General features: G+C 44.9%; 1 protein-coding gene across 1 annotated transcript in view; it reads left to right on the plus strand.

Moving 5' to 3' along the window:
* Positions 1-222: 222 nt before the first annotated feature.
* The window catches only part of DNAI1 (dynein axonemal intermediate chain 1), a gene marked incomplete at its 5' end in the record, with an annotated part of 59,649 nt that continues 36,412 nt past the window's right edge, over positions 223-23,459 (plus strand). Inside the window, 5 exons of the mRNA XM_010163925.1 lie at positions 223-312; positions 5,241-5,328; positions 7,131-7,210; positions 13,422-13,570; positions 14,462-14,561. Coding sequence (XP_010162227.1) covers positions 223-312; positions 5,241-5,328; positions 7,131-7,210; positions 13,422-13,570; positions 14,462-14,561 — 507 coding nt within the window. The remainder of the gene's footprint in view (positions 313-5,240; positions 5,329-7,130; positions 7,211-13,421; positions 13,571-14,461; positions 14,562-23,459) is intronic.

Here is a 23,459-nt window from a genome sequence, read left to right on the forward strand (position 1 = left end):
TGGAGCATCCCTACAGAGATGTGAGTGACAGGAGTGCTGGGGGCACTTCTGAAACTGCCGGTGGAGGTAAAGGTGTTCTTGCATGCTCTGCACCAGCAAGCCTCTGGGGTGGAAACCAACTGCTCTTTAGGAAGGATTTCAGAAAACCTGCTGAGGGCATGGGACTCTGCCCTGCTGATGCTGAGTGTCCTGTGCTGACTGGGACTGTCTTCTTGTTTTAAGGTCAAATGGCAGAAGGATGACATGGAAAACAATTTGAACTTCTTCTCTGTCTCCTCGGATGGGCGGATTGTTTCCTGGACTTTAGTTAAGGTAAACAGTAAGTGGCAATTTCTTTTCCCAGCCAAATAACAACCAATTGCCTCCAAAACTCAACAATGCATTAGTTTTATTTTATTTATAATGAGCCAGGTTTGAAAAGAAAAGTGGCAGCAAAAGATTACAGATGCAGTCACAGCTGGGTCTGGGGCTCCATGTTAAACTCTGAAATGAGCAGAACCAGCCTATTCCTTGCTCGGAACCTAACCTTCATCCTGCCTGCACCTGAAGCACCCTGTGGGCCTGAGTACAGGAGATAATTTTGCTGCTTTGCAGCTGCAGGAATTCAAGACTGGTCCTTGCTCTGAAACTTTCCTTGTCCCAGGAGGGTCACCCAGAGACAGAGCAGAATAATCGGCTTTCTTCCCAGTCTTCAAAACTCTCACTCTCAAAATGTTCCCCTACAGATTGCAGTTCAGAATGGGAGAGGGAAGGTGCAAATTTCTCCCCTCCTGGCCAAAGTAGCACAGAGTAAGCTTGCATTTGCAGTGGGATGGCAACATGCAATTAGGCAGAGGGTTGTCCCCTGCCATAATCTTTCCAGTTCACACCCAAGACAACTTCTCTTAACTTATTTGCATGCCCTGCCTTTGATCACTTTTTCTTTCAGAGTACGTACATTGATAGAAACTTAGCAGTAATGACCCTAAATGACCTTTAGAATTATGTCTCAGAATCTCAATGTGGTTATTTTTCTGTTGGCTATTTGATGTTACATTTTGAAGATTTCAGTATCTTTTACTTTAAAAATAAATGATTGCCTTAAATATGAGTTTGAAGCAACTGTCCCACTATTCCCCAGCAAGCAAAGAAATTTCTTTACATACTTGGGTGCTCATTTCTTCAACCTGTTAGATCAAGCTACTCAAGGCTTGTCTGTTCTGAAAATTTCAGGCCTTGCTGCCATGGGCAGGGATTCACATCTAACCTTATATGTATATCTTAGTCTCATGTTCACTTCAGGAGTGGGAGCCTCTTCCATGAACATGGTAGGTGCATGCAGATGGCACTGATTATAAAGTTATCTTTTATAAACTCCTCCAAGTTCATGCATGCAGCTTTACATATAAAATTTCCTCCTGCAAGTGTGTCCCAAGTCCTTCTCTCAAAAGAGCTCTCAGAGCTTCCTAGACAGGGACAGGCTAACATAGTCCCAGCACTCAGCTCCTTTTTCATCCCCTGTATAGAAACGCCCAAAAGATTTATGTTGAAGTGAGTAACACATGCCTATAGGTAAACACATCCAGTTGAGGTGACTTGAGAGGTTACACCTATCTGCTGAGCCCCAGTAACTGAGTGTGCTCAGCCTGCTCCACTTAGGAGGCAAGAAACACTGGGTTAAGCCTCTTACTTCAGAAAAATGCCACAACTGGGACAACCCAAGAATCTGCAGATGGACTCTGATGGCAACTTACCTGGTAGAGGGTCTTTTGCAACATTTCTGTGATTCATCTGTGCTTAACTGTGTTCCCACAACGTAAGCTGGCTTGTTTTGGGTTTTTTTTCTGTCCCTTGAGCATGTAGATTTACCTACTTAACCATCCTTGGTTTGACTTCTAAGACCTGCATCCACTTAGCACAGTGTCATTTCTATTTATTCCTTGCACTTCTGTTTTAAACTTGGCCACACTCGTGTGAAAAGCACTGTTTTAAGATTTTTTTGAGGTGAACTCACCTTTGAAATTGCCAGAACTGGTATGAGCTTATCAGGCAGGGGTGGAAAACAGTAAAGTTTTAGGTGCTGTCTGGTTTCTTTTTTTGGATGGAGATTCAACAGGGAAAGCAAGAAACAGAATGAAAAGGGCATTTTGTTACAATATGCAGTTTTGTACCCAGCAAGGAGAAATGGACCATCTACTTGAATTCCAATTTTACAAAAGAGTTATCTCTGGGTTTTATTTAGAATAAAATTGAAGAGACTCCAGAGGTCTTCTATTCTGCAAATCCATAGTGCAAATAGGGAATAAATGAGAGCATTGTTAATCTTTTTGACAGGACTATTCAGAAGTAAAGCTTCTTCAAACACTGATAGCTGTTTGACACTTCCAAAACTAAAAGCAGAAAGTGAATAAATTCATTCTTACTTCCAGCTGGATCTTTGGCAAGCTGCACAAGAAATTTGGATAGAAGAGTTGTCAAATGTTAGCAAGGGACAGTTGATCTACCTTGACCATAATGGTAGTCTCTGTTAGAAATGGACACAGTCACTTTAGACAAACTTAATGAGACAGCATGTGAGTTGTGTGTACTTAGGTTGTTGTCTTGGCTTGATTTTGGGTCATCGTGAAGATGTAAAATGGCAAGGAAGGATGCGGGACTGCATCTGGATGACTTTACTCTCCCACATCAAAAAGGAGAGCTGTCAGAGCCACGTCAAGTAATTGGTTGGAATGCAGCCTGGCACTGCTTCTCGGTCTGATCCTCAGCAATCACAGGTTTGATCAGGAGCCATAGTTCACCCTTCCTACATGACCTCGAGCTAAATTACTGAACAGCTCTGAGCCTCCTTCATCACTTGAGGCTAATAACAACTAAAGGGAAACAGGCAGCTGCAAGGCCTAATTCGGTAATGCTTACAAAGTGCTTTACAGTTGTTATGCAGAAGCAACATATTATTGTTCAGTATTCCTGGAAGGCCAAACTGTCAACAGTCTGTTTACTCAGAGGAATATGTGAATGGCTCTGGTGATGAACAGCCCTGGGAACAGATGCATTTTCCAGACTGCATAGCTACGTACAAAATAAAAGCAGAACAACAGGGAGGTCTGCACAAGTAAGACCCTTTGTGAAGGCCAGAGGCTGCAGAAGCTGTCCACAGAGGCCTCAGACAGGTGGAAGTGCTGGGAGACATCTTCAGAGAAAGGCTACAGAAAGGTGTGTGTTTAGAGAGAAGGTGTCATGTGGTTTTCCTTTCTACCAGAACAGTGAGTAAGTGTGCTAGCACATCTCTAGGCCTGCCCAAATCACATGTCTGACCACACCAGATATATCACAGAATCATAGACTGGTTTGGGTTGGAAATGACCTCAAAGATCATCCAGTTCCAACCCCCCTGCCATCAGCAGGGACACCTTCCACTAGACCAGGTTGCTCAAACCTCATCCAACCTGGCCTTAAACACTTCCAGGGAGGGGGCAGCCACAGCTTCTCTGGGCAACCTGTTCCAGTGGCTGACCACCCTCACAGGAAAGAATTTCTTCCTAATATCTAATCTAGACCTACCCTCTTCCAGTTTAGAGCCGTTACCCCTTGTTCTGTCACTCACTGCATGATGAGCTGCGGGCAGCTCCAAAGCTGCTTTTTGGACCAGACTCATGTGGCCACCAGCCACGGCTTAGACACAGTAGACACTCTCTGGAGAGCAGGCAGACCTGGGAGCCTAGTCAGAGTCAAGTGCCTTCTCAGTATGTTCTGACTATGCTCCTAATAAGCACCAGCACTCTTGTTTGGCTGGGCAGCAAGCAGCACACAGAATGTACTCTGTTCCTGGATGCTCTGTACACTGCTCTTTACAGTTCTTCCATACATGCACCAGCATATATGGCCTCTTTCTTAGCATCCCTCCTGCCTTTACCCTCTGAATCTGACTTGATGTAACCCATGTGCTGCAAGAAGAGTCACTAACAGAAGGTAGGACTCTGCAGGCTGCAGGACTCTGCATGCATCTCGCTCCTCTCTCAGAGAACAATTACTTCCATCAATAGGCCATGGCACATGAGTGTGTGGCAGTGCAAATTAGTAAGAAGGAATTACATTATTTTATGAGTTTTGACCTTTTTTAAACCTGTAAATTTGTACCCCAAAATATGATAAAAATGTCTTACGGAACGCTGTCCCTTCTGAATTGCAGCACTGAACAGATGCTCACAAGGTCTTCTCCCACCTTCCCTAACATGCAATTCCCTGAGATTGACTTTGCCAGGCAGAATCTTTTTCCACCTGAGTCCTGCTCTGGGCTTAGAGAAGCTCCAACTGAAGCTTGATTCAGTGAACTAAGTTATGTTTTGTTCTCACCATGCTCCAGTGGGAAATCTGCAGATTCATGAAAACATCCAGTCCTCAGCCCACACTGCTCACTAATTTAATTTTTAGTTCTTTGTTCTTTTTATCAGCCCCAGGGTATTCTTATATTCACAGCCAACCACATTCTGCAGTGGTATTTTAATTCCCAATGCTAGTCTAAGAATGGATCTTTGCCCTCTCGTCGTTTCCTCATACTCACCCACATTGTGTCTATTTTCATCTGTCTCCTGTCTCCCACCTCAACTGTAAGCTCTTTGGGACACAGCCTTTTTTGCCCTGTAATCATACAGCACCTAGCAGAGCAGGGTCTGGCCTGCAATGAGATCTTTTTAGAGTTCAGCTGATAACAGCAATATTGGGCACTTTTCCCTTGGTGGAGATGCTTGCTAGGTGTTGTTATTTGAACCTCAGAGCCCATGAGGTTGTGAGTATTGGGAAGTGAAGCTGCTCTGGGGGTAATAGGAAGATGGTAAGAAGCAAAGACTGGCAAGGTGGTAAGTTACTACACATTAATGTGGATTTTAGTTAGCTCCATGATAATATGCCATACCCATCTTAAACCATGCAGGGTGATTTCATGTAGCACAATGATTTAAGCTTTCAGTGTCAACCTACACTCAAAAACGTTGACCCCAAAACCCAAAGCTTTCCACGTCAGCTGCATGTATTTGGGTGATATACTAGTGGCTCTCAGTTACAGTGCACCAAAGCATCGGTTTCCTGAAGGTCTTATGTAAAACAGCATGTTAACAAGTTTCCAACTGCGAGCATGAAAAATAAAGCAACTTTTGGATAGCTTTTTAAAATTCCTCCATAAAATTTGCCATTCCAAAGTACTGAATGTCTCTGTATTGTTGCTGTAAAGCCTGTTATTTATGTGGAATCTCCTTTGCCTGCAGAATGAGCTGGTTCATACAGATGTCATCAAGCTGTCAGTAGAGGGAACAACGATGCAGGGGCCAGAGGGGCTGCAGCTGCAAACACTTGGTAGGAGCCCAAGTCCTTGTCATGCTGATTAATTACTGACACAAAGCCTCTAATCAGTCATTCTAGGGAATTAAATTGGGAGTGGGGTGTTGAGATGTAAAGGAGCTAAAGAAGGGTTACAACTCCTTGCTTTCATCATGTAATAGGAGAAAGTCTGTCTGGAGCAATGGCCACAAATTGAGTCAAGTTTTGCTGGTTACATCTTGTCTTTAATTGCATAAAAAGGTGACTATTAATTTTTAAAAGATGTCTGTTTTACTGGGATATCCCAATGCAGAAAAGGCACGGACATTACCTGTATTTGTGAAAACTGAGACAGTTTTGTTCTTCCCACCAGACATTGATCTGCTCTGTCCAAATCAAGACAAAAAGCAACCTTGGCCCTTTCCTGGGTGCACAGCTTATCCAGATAGTGGTACCATGTGCCTCACTGGGTTTTGGCTCTCTGAAAGCACAACATCTATTCTGAGCTACTATGTTAGGGTCCCTCTGTACAAGGTAGAGACAGTGCAGTTCTTCTAGGCTGAATCCTCTCATCCTGACTGTCCTGTGTTTGAAGTAGGATGGGATGAGTCAGTTCTTGAGGTCCTGGACTACACAGGGAGCCTTGAGGAATCCACTAATCATCCTACTGCACCTGTTTTTGGCTGTGAAGCTATGGCCTGAGTTTGGAGAAGGCACTTTCTCTGCATTTAAGGATTGCTGTGTTTCTAGGCTAGTAACTGCTGAACAATTTGTTAGTGAGAAGGTTTGCATTGCCACATAGGTTGCAAGAGACCAGCTACAGCAGTATACTGCAGAAGTCCCAGGGGCTATGGGATTATTTGATAGTGTTACTGGGAAATGGATTTTCAAAGACTTGTCTTGAATATTTAACAATCTATTTAAATGTTAAAAATGCAGACAGCATTAAAGGGTTGAAATGACCTTAACAATTCCTTTGAGGACTACATTTTGTTAACATCTAAGACATAATGTTTAAGATAGCTGCTTTTGCAGAATATTCTCTGTAACTATGTTTCCAAGCCTTGTCTGCTTGTTCCTGTTTCTCATCTCATGATTGTGGTGGGTGTCCCTGCTGGTCAACAGCCCCAAGTTGCTGTGGCACTCAGGAGACATCCCAGCTTCTGCTCAAGGACACTGCTGAAATTTTCTTTCACCACCATGCAAATTGGTCTCAGGAGCAGAAGCCACAAAATCTCAAGGAGTCCCATCCTGTTGAGGTTGACACCTGTTTTAAACGTAATTCACAATGTTACTCAATTCAGGGCTTTTGAAGTTAAGAAAATCATTCTGTGCCTGGCAGAAGATTTCTTCCCAAATCACATCCTTTGCTGTTGGCTTTACTGAAATGACCCTGCTAAATGGCTTCTGAGCTAAGGATGAAAAGGGCACAGGGATGTATGATGTGATGTTTCCTCTCTGGGCTTTTTTATGCATGGGAAAACATTTATATTTTTGTGAATATTAAACAAACAGAAAAGATCTGTTCTTTCCCAATAGGAGGCAGGCCTCACAATCCTTACATGAGCACCAAAAGGCCAATCTGTTCTTCCAGTTCCCTTACGCTTCTTCCAGTTCCCTTTTCCCTTTCTCTATGTTGGCTTTTCAAATTGCAGATCTTGGGGAGAGGCACAGTTTGGGAAGTGTTTGCAGAAGGGGTGTCTCTAATCTCTTTTGGGAGCTTCTGGCTAATAAAACACTTTTGAAAATGCTGGCAGTTTGTGTGTATGGTAGGCAGGAAGTGTGTACTGGCCAGATGAACCAATTCGCTGCCTGACAGACCTTTCTTCTGTTAACAGGCTGTGGGACATCATTTGACTTTCACAAAAAAATAGACTATTTGTTTCTCGTTGGTACTGAAGAGGGAAAGATCTACAAGGTAAGAATGGTTTCTTTGTACCTTGTTTTACATCCCCTGACACGTGCTTGGCTTTCAGGTTCATGTCTGAACTGTTTGCTGAGGCAGTAACAAAGTACAACTTCAGAGCCTGGTCCTGCCCTCAGATCCCCGTGGTGAGCCTGAGACCAGCACCGAGACACAGAGGGTCACAGAAAGCTCTCTGCACAGACCCAATTAAGACCTTATTTTGCAGAAACGTTTTTCATGCAAACTGCATCCCAGAATGCTTTGCAAATTGCAGCTGTGCAAGTGAGGTACTAAGCATGATCAGAGCAGAAGTTAAAAGGCATTGATCCTCTATCCTCATGACTATGGGGAAATGGCAGGAAAAATCTCATCTCTTGTCCCTTTTTGACCTGTTATGCCATGAATAGTGAGGCTAATGAAGTCTTATTTCCTGTGGATTGCTGTCCCGCAGCTTTTCCCTTCCACAATTACATCCCAGATCCTTTCCCCATTTCCACTTTCTCCTTGCCCTCCTATCTCCAGTTCTTCACTGTCTGCTCTCTGATCACCCCCATGCTGTCCCCAGCTCAGTGATCCCACCTCCATACTAAACCCCTTGATTCCTGCAGACAGTGCTGGCTCCCTCCCTTCCAGTGCCCTCCTGAAGCCTGATGCTTTGGTGCCCAGCTCCAAGCTGGTGGCTGTTGGCCATCCAGCTCCAGCCATTGTTGAGGGCAGCTGCCAAGATTTCCTTGCCCTTTCTGGGGTGGGAGGGGCTGCCCAGATGTTTGAGCTCTACAATTATCCTTTTTTATAGAATGTGTAAGACCTTAATATTGCCAAGTGCCACAGGCAGCCAGCTTTGGCTGGAATTGTCAATGAAGTCAAAAGTCTTATGAAAGGAGAGGCAAGCAGACAACAGGATACAGGTGTTGTGTTTTCTTAAGGAATCAAGCTAAAAATAGGAAGTTTTGAACTCTGCTTATTTATTTAACCTTGAAAACAAAGCCCGTAGCTCCTCACTCATATAACTTTTGTTTGCAGAGCATTCCTCTGAGATGGCTTTGAGGCTTTGTTAATATTGTAGCCACAGCCCTTCAGTTTGGGAGTTGGACCATCAGCAGGCAGCTGATGTGCAGAACAGATCCATCCAGCCATCCTTAGAAGATGCTGTAAGCTCCTTCCCCATGGCCTGTTCTGCAAAAGGGAATCAAAACAGAGAAAAAGAGCCCAAAGGAAATAATGTTCTGAAATCAATATCAACCATTTAGGCAAGACAGACTTAACAAATACATATCTCTTCCAGAGGGATGCTGCTGCTTGCAATCTCTCCCTCTGCCAGGCAGTATCTAGGGAAGATTTCTGAGTATTGCTCACTTGCATTGCACAAGACGGGTGCAGAAGGGAGGTGGGAGAAGTGGCAGAGCTGGGCTGATGGGCAATGGGCAGTGAAGTAGGTGCAGTGGCTTTGTGTTGATGCTTTCAGGGTACAAAGCATCTGTTCAGTCATGGGCAGATGTTCTGAGTTGGCTGGTCACCCGCAGGACTTGGTACAGTGGGTATTATACTCCAGATTGTTTGGATACTGTTGTGTCTAGTCCCAGTCAAAAGGCAGTGAAGAGCCACATGTTTTAACTTCCTGTGTGCTTAGGTGAGTGACAGACGTCAGAGAGTATGACAGTGGATGTCATGTTAGGTGGGGGCCATCCGTTACCCTTCAGGAGAAATGTTCAGGCTGGCGTCCTGGCTGAGTTACATAGCAAAGGAAATTGTTCACAGAGGAGGACTGAATACGAACAGAATTTGGCAGCACTTGCATTGACAAAGCTGTAGGTGTGCTAACACAGGTAAGAGAACTCTTGTGTCTACACAAGCAGGCCTCCATAGTACCCACAAAAAACAAGTGGAAGAGTGCTTGCACCCTCAACATCCCCCAAGAGTTTGCTACAAGCAGTTTCAAAAGTTTGGGGATCAACTGCTGCTCCAGACATTTCTCAAGGACTGCCACCCTTTACTGAAACACTGCACATCTGAACCCATTACTGGAGCTACCTGTGGGCTGCATCCCAGAGCCTTGCTCCGCTCAGATGCTGAGGACAGTGACAGTCTCACAGCCGTTCGAGCAGCTCTCTATGCTGCATTTGCCCTTGCTACTGCATGACGAGTGAGAGGGCAGACTCCTTACATGAGTGAGAGGGCAGACTCCTTACATGGGCTGCTCTTCACATGGGCGGAATTTTAGATTATTTATTAAATAAACGGAAAAGTGAATTTCAGGGATGCATTTTTTCAGAGACCAGGCATGCCCACAAATAGTATGATAATATGTTAATTATTTAGCTGCAGAACAAATATGGTGATTTTTTTAAAATGGCTTTATTAATAGTATTTCTGAACCAAGAAATCATTATCTTGATTACACACAGACCTATCGCCCTTTTACGTAGAGGACAAACTGTTTCTGCATTAATGTGATTCTGTAACACAAAAGTGCCTCTTTGCATATCTTATTTGCTGTTTAGGAATTGTTCAGCTTTGGTATAAAAAATTATGGTCTCTGAGATTCATATTGAAACATTATTGTGACTTCAACTCTTTAGTCAGAATTACTTCTTAATAAACAGGACTTCAGAAGAAAAATTGTGATGAGATTTAAACACATTCATATGAGAGAGGGTTTTTTCAGTCTGAGGCAGTTTGCTTGAGAGTGTAATAAATGAAAATAAAATTCGGTGCAAGACTGTATAGAAGGAAAAAGTGATTCTAATTCTAAACAAAACTAATTTCACTCAGTCATTCTCTCCTACTAACCACTAAGACATTTGTATCTGTGTGGTCAGGACAGGATTTCTTGTGGTTATACAGATGACAAAGGATGCTAGCTGTTGAGTCCTTATCACAGCTCTTGGGTTTTCCTTACATGATGATGACAAACTGGTTTCTGGGCAGGCTCTGACTTCCAGTGACCCTTTAGTGACGGAGAGATCACTTGACTCAGCATCTAGTCTTGCTTTGTTTTAGACAAAGTTGTTTTCCTTGTCTGGATATTTTATGGCTTGAGTTCTGTTCCTCACCTTCTCACCACTTTATCTTTGGGGCTTCTACTTGTTCTGTCCAGTTATCTTGTCCCTTGTCACTGACTGTATTTGCCATCAATTAATACAATTTCCTGCTGTTTCTCCTGATGCATTCACATGCCTCTGTTTCCATTTGTAATCCTTTCTACAAATCTTAGCATTTCTGTTACAGATTTCTACAAGGCACTCAGCAAAAAACCAAGGAGACCCTCTGGTGTTGCTGGTAACAGCTGGCCACAACAACACAGGACACATTTGTGTCAGTGGTTTCTGAAGAGCAGCTGGGTGTTCTGATCTGCCTGGGAGTGCCAGTGTTGGGAAGTACTCTTTCTGTTGACAGATACAAACCTCCTTGAAAAACATTATTTTTTGTGTTTCTATATTGCCTAGCATCTCAATGTTTCTGTTAGTGAACTAGAAAAACCTTCTATATTACAAGGACACTATTAACCGTCCGTTCACCATGGATGTGGGGGAGTTTTATGTCAGACTAACATCTAGTGTAAACTGAAGTGCTATTAATGAAGATTATTCATAAGTTTAGTGTCCTTGGAGTTCTCCTTTCCTCCCAGTATTCCTCCCCTATGCTTTGTAGCCCTGTCACCAGTCATCTTCATATTGGTTTCCTGTATTGCCATAGACACATTCTTGCTTTCCTGTCTCATCGTAAAAATACTGTTTACTTTTCACACACATCTACCACCATTTAAATAGGAGAAAAACACTCTCAGCAAATTGGAGCAGTCCTCTAGAAGTTCAGACAGGCTGCACAAATGCCTGCTCCCTGAATCTACTCATCATCTTCAAAGCTGTCTTGTCAGGAGTTAGGCATCACATTTTCCAGTGGTTTTGTTTTCATCCTGACATGTGTCTAATAACTGTAAGGTTTTAAAAGTGAATAGTAGGGGAAGACTTTGCCAGCAGTTCTATTTATCTCAGAAACTCTTTTATTCGTTGAAGTCATACTTCTTTCTGAGCTTTTTGTCAAGTTTGTGGTGTTTCTTCAAAATGCATCTTGGGAAGAACATGACCCTATCTCACACACCAGAGACGACACCAAAGGTTGGGGTGGAGACAGTGTGGGGCTGGCAGGCACTGCCAGAGTATGGTGCATGGTTTCAGGCTAAAGTGGGCACGCAGGTTTCATTTTTCACAAGGGACACAGCTGGGCATCTGCCCTACAGAACTCTTTTTGCTGCTGATTTTGTAGGAAAACCACAGATCCTTTTCCTGTCGGGGCATGAGCCTCAGCTCTGGGCCAGACTTGCAGACTGCAAAGCCAGTGCTGTGGAGCAGCACATCCCAGAGCATGATGGGCCTCCCGTACCAATGCCTGGGGAGCTGCACTGATCAAGGGCTCAGCCCCAGCCAGGCTTTAAAAACCGTGCTGATCATTACAGCTCTGTTGGATGCAGACAAATCTGGTTAGGATCTCACTCTTCAAAGTCCTCAGGTATTAGAGGCCTCAATCCACATACTTGAAGGACAGATGGATAAAGCAGTTTCTATCTTTTGTTAATTACTCATGACCCATTCTGTCTGTTCCCAGCAGAGTGACTTTCAAAACAAGCCAAGTACCAATTTTCCTAGTGGCTGAACGTTAAGAATTATGAAGTAGAGTTACGAAACATGCCATTAAAGGAGAGTTCAGTCCCATAATCACACACAGGGACAGTAACTCAGAGACAGAGTATGCACCCAACTACTGGCAAGCTATAGATACTCAGTGAATCTCAGTGGGACATGAGCCACTTCCTTGTTTCTGTTTCCTACCACAGCAAGCCTCCCACGGGTGAAGGAGTTGCTGCTGTGTGAATAGTTTAGCATTCTCAATACAGTACCTACAACAGTGTACAAGGGCATCAGAAGAAAACAGGTCATGTGAGTGTCATGTATAATAAACAGTTAAGCCTTATGATTAGTTAGAATTTTAGTTTGCAAGTAATAAAGTCATGTAGCACTTCAGCAATTCTGCTACTCGGGCAGATGATGTGTTGCTGCATTCATTAGGGAGTAATGAAAGGTGCTGAAAAGTCCTTGTAGTGACAGTACCAAGGCAGAACTGACAGAATATCCCGAAACCAACCCCAGCCTGCTCTGTGGATATGGCTTGTGTGTGAGAACACAACCAAGGGAACATTACTTGTGAGCTGAGGTCCTTGTTGCTAAGGAAGGTAACGTCCAGTCGCCTTGAAGGGGAGGAGTTTTGGGGAGGATAACCAGGTTTTTCTCTGTACACAGAACTGACAGGACTTGGACTAAGTCCTGTATTCTGCTTATGCAGGCAAGCAAATTGTAATTTCTCCCCCCCTTCATGATCTCACACACAAAGTGACTTTTCCAAGTCTCCTGAATGTTTTCCAGCTCTTGCACACATCCTACATTTTCTCATTCAGTAGCACCTCCAGCTGTGACGCTGCTGGCCTGATCCTTTCATGCATGTGCAGGGTTTGCCCAGTTCACAGGCTGCTGTTGGTTGGGGTACAGGGTGGCCCACCTGCCCACTGGGGACATGTCTGAATGCTGGCCAACCTCTTGTGGGTCTCACATGCCTCCATGAAGTTATGCATGGCACAAGAGAAAGAGCTGCAGAGCTGTGTGATGATGGGGCAGGCTCTCAGAACAGGCTGTCACAGGATGATGGCAGGGAAGAGACTTTTGGCATGTTCCCAAAATCCTTAGAGTCAAAGTGTCTGATAGGTCATTCTTGTGCTGACAGCACCATTACTGGAGGTTTTAATTATGGCACTTCAAAAGCACACTGTGATATGTGCTCTTGAGCAACAAAAGAGCTGTTTTACCCTGGATTTCCCAAGAGCCTTTTACAGAGGCATGGCAGGAGCCCAGGCTGGCAGGAAGTCAATGGAGCTTTGGGCTGTGGAGAATTGGGCTCTGGGACCTGGTTCTGGCTGTAAATCCAACTGGACAACTTCAATTCTTACCTCTGTGTATTGCAGAGGGGACCTTGGTGTTGCCTGCAAGTGGGGTGAAACAGCATGTATGAAATTACTTAGTTTCTGTAGCACCTCTGAGTACCAGCCACCTCTTCCCAGCCAGCCCAGAAGAGCCTAGGAGGCCATACAAGTATTCAGAGGCATGTTTCTGCAGGAATATGAGCTCCAGAAGAAGGTCTAGCTCAGATGACTGACTAGTTCTTTCCATTGCAGTGTTCAAAATGCTATTCAAGCCAGTTTCTGGATGTGTTTGAAGCCCATCACATGGCTGTGGACTCAGTCAGCTGGAATCCCTACCACCCAAAAGTCTTCATTTCCTGCAGCTCTGACTGGACAGTCAAGATCTGGGATCACACCATCAAGTAGGTCCTGCTGGGTCCTGGTGTGGGCAGGGAGGTCCAGCCTAACATGCCAGCTGCACTTGTCAACTCTGCTCATACCTCAGTCTCAGTGTCCCTCTTGGGTGTTGATTTTGCTCTCTTATCTCTGTTTCTGGGGCTGATGACTCAGATTTGTGCTCCCCAGGTATGAGGTATAAGATTTAGCATCAGCTGCCCCAGTAACTTGCCAAGTAGTGCAGCTCAGCACAGACCTTTGGACCTGGCTTCTTTCCGGCAGGACCCACTGTGGCAAGGTTATTCTCCTGGAGCAATGCTTTAGAGAAAGCAAAATGTCAGGGACTGGCTTATGGCCACAGTGGCCAGACACCTCCTAAGAGCCAGAGAGACCAAAAAAAAAATTAAAAAAAAAAATTGGAACATTTGAAAACACATAATGAAGTTCAGGGTTAGTGGTTGAGGAATGTCTGGTTTCCATCAGGAAATTGATTTTATTGTAAATCAGTCAGAGTCAAATATTTCCTGTTGACAATACTGCTCTAATATTCAATGTTGTCAGAAGTCCAGAGAGGGAAAATAACTTTTTCCTGTATGATTATTAACCAGAGAGACTCCATCTTGCTGTGTGTGTTGGGGAGAAGCTTTAAAAATGCTTACAGAAAGAAAAAAACCCATGCTACCTTTCTTCTTATCACAGCAGGACCCATCCCAACCCATTTGGGTTGATGCTCAGCTTTGCTTTGCCTTTGGCTCAGACCCTGGCTGGTATCTGACATAGTGAAATACCCCATCTCCCACTTCTGTAGCTGGCCTTGAACAACACAGGCTGCAGCATCAAAATGTTTATAGCTCATTGGTTCACCTCCAGAGTGGCATCTGTCTAAATAAGTTCTCTGCCTGGGTCTTTTTTTACAGGACTCCGATGTTTGTTTATGACCTGAATTCTGCTGTTGGGGATGTTGCCTGGGCCCCTTACTCCTCCACGGTTTTTGCTGCAGTCACCACTGATGGCAAGGTGAGAGGCTGGGAGCAACAGTGCTCTGATTTAAGCCAAGAGAAAGTCAAGGGAGACTAGGGTTGAGCATGGGGATGGATCAGCCCAATCCTGGCCAAGAATGTCAGGGAGCTGCAGATCCCCCAAAAAAAAACAGGAATCCACCACAGTGACGGGCTGAGTTGGCTGCAGCTTGCCTGAGCTGCTTGCCTCAGGATGGCAGGGTCATTTTGGTAGCGCAGGGCTCTAAAACTATTAATTCCTTTTAGCTCAGTCTGATTACAGAGGACACTCAAGTCATAAAGCAACAGAGATGAGGAAACCTGCGCAGCAGCATTTCTTGCTCCTTCTCCCCGAAAGGTGTACCACACCCCTGCAAGCAACAAGGCCAGAAATGTCTCAGCTGCAGCCAAATCATGCAAACAGCTGATGTTAAATCACAAATCAGGGGGCTTTTACCAGATGCTGAGGATCAGCTGCACAGCTCACTGCAGCCTTGACAAACCCATCAGAAATGCATGTGGGCCCTCTCCTCTAAGCATATGTGCTTCTTGGGGTGCCAAACCCCCCAGCCTCTAGCATGAGCAAACCAAACCTCCCTGTAGTCCTAGTCTGTTCCTCTCACTCCAGGGATGGAGGTACTCAGGGGCCAGAGAGGAAAGCAGGGAACAGGCTGCTTTTTCCTGTGCTTTTCTGCCCTGGGCATGCATTGCTCTCTTGTTCCATTGCTCCTGCTGCAATAAGGTACGTGTTGCAAACACATGCAAGTCCCTGCTTGTTCTCATGTTGACCACATTAGTGCAGGTGTGCAGCTTGCACATGCCAGGAGAAAAACACTGAACTCCCTCTATGTGAGTTCAGGTTATTAACCAGTGCATTCCTGAGCATGGAGGAATGATGCCCCAGATCAGAGCACCCCTAGTACCAGCTGACAACAGGGCATTGGTTCTGAACCTCCAAGGAATAGAGAAGCAATAGAATAAAGTGGTTATAGACTTATACTGGTATTAAAAAATCAATTATAGTAATATGCCTGGGGTCAGCCAATAGAACTTTGTTACAATTAAATAAAATCAACATGTTCTCACTGTGTGAGGCCATCTCCAAGAGTAATGGTTTGGTAATGAAGTACTTAGACCAGTCCTAATATTGAGATGATGGCAGTTATATTTTTGCCCCTAGCCATCCATCCTAGTAGCTCACATGGTTAATTTGCACCTGGCAAGTAGCCAGGGCAAATAGTTATCCATCAACACTGGCTTTGTACTGTAGGACCACATTGCTCTTTTGCCATGGACTGTATGTTTTGCTGGTATAAATTGTGAAGTCTGTGGAGTTTTGCCAAATTACTCTAGCAAAAAGATGGCCTTTATATATCTTTATCATTGAATTGGTGTCTTGGCAACTTTATTCCAGTTTAACCTTTATATTATAGCAAAAAATTAATTTCACTGATACACTGGCTCAGGCTGTGAATTTGTCTATCCCCAGTTAAGCAATAGAAATCTCTTCAGTATGGCACCTGGTCTCACTGGGAAGCTCAGGATGCCACAACCTTCAGAAAACAGAGTTGATGCTTTTCCCTTTCAGGCAGGGTCAGGATTGGACCCTTTTCCCATAGATCTGTCTGTCCCCATTCTCCAATATACCAAATGAAGGGTATGCTGAATTGAATGAATGCAGTGTTACACGTCCTCTAACTTGTTTTCCACAAGTGAAATTGTGTGCACCCTCAAAGCTGGCAAGAGTCCTGCTGACATTCACAGCTTTGATTGAGTGCTGGAGCGAGCAGTGCGGAGAACTGTGGGTACCCCAGCTGTGTCCTGGCCACTAACTGTGGGGAAGAGGATGGACATGTCTGCAGGCAGTGATACATCCTGGGCAGCACGAGCAGATGGAGGGTGAACACTGAGTACACTTAGATTTCTTATTCACATGGTCAAGTTTCTGCAATGATAGCTCATCTCTAGGGAGGCTTTGTGCTACTCAGTTGAGCCAGGTTCTTTGTTAGAGCTTTACGTGCTGCAGAGAAGCTCCTGCGGACTTGGTAAGAGTTTATGCAATGGGGTCTTTCCATCCCACCCCGAGCTTGTCCTAGCCACTGCTGCAGTGACTCTAATTGTGTTGTTTCAAAGTCATGTTAGCTGCAGCATCCATGGGCCTGGAGGTTTTGTATGAGGCTATGGATAAGACGGAAGACGATCTGACTTTGCAGCACTGCACCCAGGTATCTCACCTTGGGTATCCTACCTTGGGTCTAATTCAGTAATCCTAATTAGATCTTAATCTAGTAGGATCTAATTCTGATTTATGCCTTTAATCTCAAACTCTGAGTGGCCCAAAACTGGGTTGCTGAGTGGGAAAGCTCTCAGCAAGAGCTGCCTTCCCATTGTGGTGGGCTGACCAGGACTGAGGCTGATAGAAACCCTGGGCCTCTGTGTTTAGCTGCTAACCATGTTGGTTGCAGCAGAGTGTGTCTGAGACATGGTTTAGTTTCTATTTTGAGCAGAACCTCCTAGATCTGCAGTGGAAGTGGAGTAAATAGTTGTTTACAAGCTTTTCGTTCCTGGACATATTCCACTTTGTAGAAGAGTGCACTTCTTGGGAGTAAGTGCCTCGCAAAGGGCAGTCTCCATTAATGCTGAGAAAAAAATCTGCACTAGCAGGATACAGAAAACTACAGGACGTGCAGTTGGAAAATGAAACATTAAAGCCCTCCTGTTCATAAACAGCCTCTAACTTTGCATTTGCACGTAATTATGCCTGCAAAACTTGAAGGTTGCCTGGAGGTGGTTTTAAAATCAGGCCCTAATTGTTGTCTTAAAGGGATACCAGGCGTATTTTGAAAAACACGTTTCCTCATTCAAACTCATGCTCTGTTGTCCAAAATGCATGTATTAGCCCCTTAACTCTTAAGACTGACTTGGAAATTGGGACATTTTAGAATCTAAAAATCTCTCGATCCCTGTGAATACAGGAGGTGCGGATTTAAGAAAAACTGTAAATATCAGGGTTATTATGACAAAATGTGTGTGTTGGCAGCTGGGCATCAGCTTCAGACAGCACCACCTCTTCATAAATAACCTGAGTCTGGATGTACTGCTGCTGGTGCAGTGGATACTAACTGCTACTGTTGCTCTTTATCATGTTCTGGGTAATTTCCTTAGTCTCCTGCTCTGCCTAATGGCCATTTCATTTCAGAATGAGCATAAATGATTTGCAATGAAAATTGAAATAAAATAAAATTATCACTGAGACATGCACATCCATGCCAACACTACTTGGAAAAAACCTCCCAATTCTATAACTAGGTGCCTAAATAAGTGGCTTGATTTTAAAAGGACTGGACAGCCAGCTGCTTTTATGGGAGCTAGTCTCTACTTAATGTACTCAGAGTGGTTGCTATAGAGCATTCAGCTTTGGTTTCAATCAGTGTACTAAGTCTGCTGCAGTTGTGCTCTGTGATTGCATTTCAGATGACACTTACTTTCCCTGAAGCCTCCACAGTGGTTCCTAAAGCAGACAGGTGGAGAGATCTGTTATTTCTAAACATGAGTCCTGCAGCTCAGTTGGCTGGCAGCAGCTCTGTGGTCCCTCCAGGCTATCTCCTACAGGGACCTGGGTGCAGATACTGATGTGATTAACACTGAAATAAAATGAAGTTAGAGAACACCTAGTTTAGTTTAGGTTGTAAATGGTAAAAGCATGACATGAAGAAAAAGGCTATCTGGGAAAGAAGAAAAATGTGGAGGTAGATTTGAGTGCCTGGACCCCTACATTTAGGGTGCAAAAAATCTGGACATGTTGGTCAGCTTATCATAAGAACAGAGGGCAGAGAAATGGGGTGGAATTCAATCCCTGTGGCATTCAACAGGATTTGCCTTTAGGGGTTTCCTTTAAGCTCATCTCAAACTTACACTTAAAGCAGAAAAAAATAAAATTGAAACCTGTAAAAGTTGGAATCATACCCGAAATTTCCTTCCTGGTCTTCTTTTATTTACTTTCCTTAAATAAGGAAATGGTGTTGGCAGGTTGTGCTGTACAGGAGTAATGCTGCAAATCTCCATGTCTGGTTCACTCTGGGCATGTGGATGCTTTCTTGTGATGAATTCATGCATGAATCGTTACCCCTGTTACAAAAGCCAAAGACACTCATGTCACAAGTGCCACCATATGGCTGGATCCCGGGCTGTGAGCCACAGCTACCCCATGCAATGGCTGTAACGGCATGGTCAAGCTGAGCTGGTTCAGCCTGGAGAAGGAATCTGTCAGCAGCCTGTCAGTGCCTATAAGGAGGTCATCAAGAAGTTAGAGCCAAGCTCTTCACAGCAGGGCATGTAGGGACAATGAAACACAACAGCTGAAATGAGTTGAAACAAGAGGTTTGAACTGGATATAAGGAAAAACTTACACTGTGAAGTGAATGGAGCAGTCAAGTAATTGAGCAGCTTGCCCAGTGAAGTTGTGCCATCTCTGTCCATGGAGGTTTTTGAGAACAGATTAGGTAAAGCCCTGAGCAACCACATATAACCTCAGAGCTGACCCTGCTTTGGGCAGGATGTCAGAGTAGGGACTTGTGAGAGTCTCTTCCAACCTAAATTGTCTTCTAACCCTATGACTGTACGACACGTCCTTGTGTGAGAAGGAGGATCTCTGGGGTTTTACAGCAGGCTTGGGAGGGTGCACTAAGTACAAGTCCGTTTGCTCTCATGTTTTTGTGGTCTGCAAACTTCATGACTAATGCAGCAAGAGCAAGGTGATGTTATAACCGTCTTTAGTAAATATTGATAGCCTCAAGATAAATGCCATCCAAGAGTGCACTCTGCAGAGCAAGCCGCTGTCCTGGTTTTGCTCCAGGGCTTTTCCCCATTACTGAAGCTGAGCTGTTGAACTTTCAAGATGTGAAACACTTGAAACTACCCAAACCTTCAGGATATTAGCTATTGCTTTGTGCTGCTCAGGAAGTGAGTGTGCCCTTTCCTGCTTATAGAAACATATTTTAGTGAACAACTGTTTTGTATGACAAGACCAGTTCCTGTTGTATCTCACTTAGAGGATAAGACAGCAAAGAAATGCCTGTTGTCTTGATAGCCATCCTTCCCCAGCTAGAAGAAAAACATTTAGCACTGGCATGTGTGTGTGTGTGTGTGTGTGTGTTCATAGAGCAGTTTGCAGAGACTTGTTGCCCATTTAGCATTGACTGGCAGCAAAATCCAATCTCCAGCTTTAAAAGCATGAACGATTTTGCAGATAGGAGGCTTGCTAAACCTTTCAGCTTTGCAAATATTTCACTGGGTATTTTGGACCTAATCCTACCTCTTCTTGTAGGGCATGAATCAAGGGTGCCAGCAGACCTCTCAGCCTCAGTCGATGCTTTTACCCAGGGGAGTCAGGACTGTGGACCCCTCATACCTACAATGTCCCTGCTTTCCTCCTACCCTTCTACAGTAGCCCATGGGGTTTGTCCATGTCTTATGCAGCCATTGCTAGCTCTGCAGAGCTAGGATGAGGTGTCTCCTGGCTCTCTGCACCATGGCTGGGGCAATTGCTGGGGTATGAAAGCGCTAAAGGAGTGCAGGTCCCTCTGTTGTCACCTAGGAGGACCTTTGAGTAGGCTGAAGTGGGCAGAGGCTTTCCTAAAATGGCTTTGAAATTGCATTCACAGCATAAGTGGGTGCTTTCTGGTAAAACTGTTCATTTTCTTCTACCAAAAAACCTAAAAGGCTTTCTTATTCCCTGTGGAATCTTTGAGATTGATGTGGACTGCTGGGCTACTTATGTCTGTTTTAAAACAAGGGCTGGTGGCATGTCAAAGCTCAGTGAGGTAGATGGACAGAGTCCCTGAAATTAATGCTGCCTCCACATTGTGCCAGTCTGTCTGTCCTCCCTTCTGCTTCCCAGCCACCAAGCTCTCTGTGCACTAGTGTTTCTCTCCCCTAGCAGCTGCTTTTAGGGAATAAAGCCAGCCTGGAAGATTTTGGATTGTCCTGCAGAGTCTGAGCTATCATGTCTAAACTGCTGCAGATCCCATCCCATTGTGGGGTGCTCTGGTGGGCTCCAAGCCTCAAGATGTGTATTGGCATCTCAGGACACTACTGCTCACTCACATACCTTAGCTACTGAGTTGCAGGTGAGATGGCTTTGTCAGCACACTAGTTGGTTTCAGTGCAAAGTCAAACTGATAAATGTAAACTCCTTTTGTCAGTGGCTTTGCAGGGATTGTTTGTTACACAGATATTCACAGGCCAGTTTTTTATTACTAGAGCTAGTTTCAGGTTATGCTCTTTCAGGTTATGCTCTTTCAACATTTTGATGAAACCCACCTGCTGAGGCTAGTTCATTCAGCCATACAGGAACCAAGTTTGCCTTTTTCTGGTTGGATGAGCATAGGTGTCTGAAAAAATTACTTGGCCAGCATCTGCAAAGATTTCATTGATTCACCTGTTAGACTTTGCATAAAAACTTCCTGGGGGCACAGAGCCCCTCAGGAGTATCAGAGAGAGTTTAGAAACCTGCCTCTAGGTGCCTTCCTGCTGTTTGCTATTGGCTGCTGCTCAGAATGGCCCCTCACTTAGGTTTGAATTTGCAAGTGGGAAGGGTTGGCATTAGGGTCTCTGAGAGCCTCCAGCAATCTGCCCCGTCCTGCTGTACAGAGACAGCAGCTCCTGAGCCTTGATGTTTATTGGTTGGCATTTTATAATGACCTGAAATCTGTGCTGGTTCATTGTAAATGCTAGTCTCCAAACCGTGACAGTTCAATATCTGCCTTATGAACAGCTTTACTGGCCTGCCAGAGGGCTGCAGGTGGCAGAGAGCAGTGACTGCTTCTCCCGCCAGACTCGATGCTGCCCTTGCTTGTGCAACTGCCTGCCTTCACCCATGCCCCAGCCTCCAGCACTGACTCTCCATGGTGAGGCAGGACCCTGCCAACATGTAAAGAGATGGAGCTGGGTTCTAGTCTATGAGGACATAGTTTCAGCCTGACATCAGGGGCTGGGCTGTGGGTCACAGTAGGAACTGGCACAGCTGGGATGTGTTTGCATGGCATAACCTTGGGAGATTTGCCCCAGGGCACATAAGGGACTGATTGAAACATTAAGCCAGTCAATTGGCTTCCCTGTCCTTCACCAGGTGTTTGGGATGGAATGGCAGAGTAGGGAAGTGTCAGAGGACTGGAGGAAAGACTCTGCCCCAGTATTCAGGAGTATGACAGTGCAGGAGAGATTGGGCAGCCTAAACGTGCTATCCAGAAGGATCCTGGGACAAATATTTGAATGGTATATTCATAAGCAGTGGTAGATCAAGGAACATCCAGTCTAGTAGGGCTTTAGTAAGGCCATATCACATACTAATACTGTCTAATACTGCTTTGAGAGTAACATGCCTCGTATATCAGAGGAAGGAGAGATAATATGTTTACAGGTTGACTTTGGGGACACTGTTGGCACAAGCCCATAAGCAAACTACAAGGCAGGTGAGAAGGTGGATGTGGCGTGGTGGAAGTCATCCTCAGCAGACTGTGCAGTGTGGCTAGAGATGCTCTGGGGACTGGGGCTGGCGCTGAAACCCAGCAGTAATTGTTGGGGGACTAAGCAGGCATAATTTACAAGTGCTTTGTTGCCAGAGCTGAAATGGTAAATGAGCTTGACAACCTCAGCAGCAATTTGCAATCAGTGAGATGAAATTCGATAAAGACACAAACCAAATGCACAATATGAAACGAGCAAGACTCATTTCAAGATTGGGGAAGCAGCAAGACTGTAAGGGAGGCTGGGGCCAGGGACGGACTGCGCTGCTGTGCTCTTGCTGACACCGTGCTGCTGAGTAGAACCCTGAGAGACGCAGGGGAGAGTCACCTCATGAGCACAAGCGGGGCTCAGGGTGGACTTTGGATGCTGGTCTCTCTGCTGTTGCAGAAGGGATTGCAGCGTAACACAGAGGTACCGGCTGCTGTCATCAGCTTAGATATTGCACAAGTTCAGCACAGATTAGTTTCCCTGTTTGCCTTTCACCTTTCAGAAGTGATTTGGAAAGCAACGTTACATTTAGTACAAAAGTGAAGAGCAGAAGGAATCTTTGTGATTCATTCTGAAGCATGCTATTAATTTTGAAGGGGGGGGGGAAAGAGACACAGGCAACATGAGAGAATCATATTAGACCAAAATGAAGTGCATCCAGTTGAGGGGTAGGATGTGTGAGCTATTTAGCACCAGATAACCACATACAGAAGTGTACAGGACCAAGGCATGAAAGAGATTATCCTAATCACCGAGACTCCCACAGCAGAGCCGGGCTGGCAGAAGTGGTGACTGACGAAGTTAGCTCAGATAAACAATCACTTTATTGTAAAACAATGTAACATGGTTTCCAGAAGAGGTCAAACGATCCTCACAGCCTGTCTGAATGAATAGCAGCTCTTCTACGTGCTGAGGCTCTGATTTCTTACTGGCTTGTGGGAGCTGAGTCAAATCAACTGAGGCTGATGTTGTTTTCCTGCCATGTCAAATTGTGAGCGACCCAGTTCTTACTGAATGAAGAAAAGCTGAGAGATGCAGCCCTACAGTGAAACAACTCCTACAGCTAAGCCAGGCGACACAGACCTCCTCTTCCCCGCTGTGTCACGCACCCTGGAGCAGTGGGCTGGGATGCTGCAGGGCAGAGGGATGTGCTTGGTCCTCTCAGATACCCCAGGACATGCAGCCAGATCCTAACTGGCAAAGGTCACCCAGCTCAGCCCAAAGAGCAGCTTTTATGGATGCTTGCTTATCCTCCTGAGCTCAAAGCTACCTCTGAGTATATCTGTAACAGAGCTAGGTTCAGTCCTTCAGCACTATCATGAGAGTGCTGTGAAAGCCCATGTGTTTGTGAGTCTGTCTGGTGCTGGTATCAGGACAGCCGAGGACCAGCATTCCTGTGTCA

Source organism: Antrostomus carolinensis, unplaced genomic scaffold, assembly GCF_000700745.2.
Source record: "Antrostomus carolinensis isolate BGI_N321 unplaced genomic scaffold, ASM70074v2 scaffold2653, whole genome shotgun sequence".
Classification (NCBI taxonomy): domain Eukaryota; kingdom Metazoa; phylum Chordata; class Aves; order Caprimulgiformes; family Caprimulgidae; genus Antrostomus; species Antrostomus carolinensis.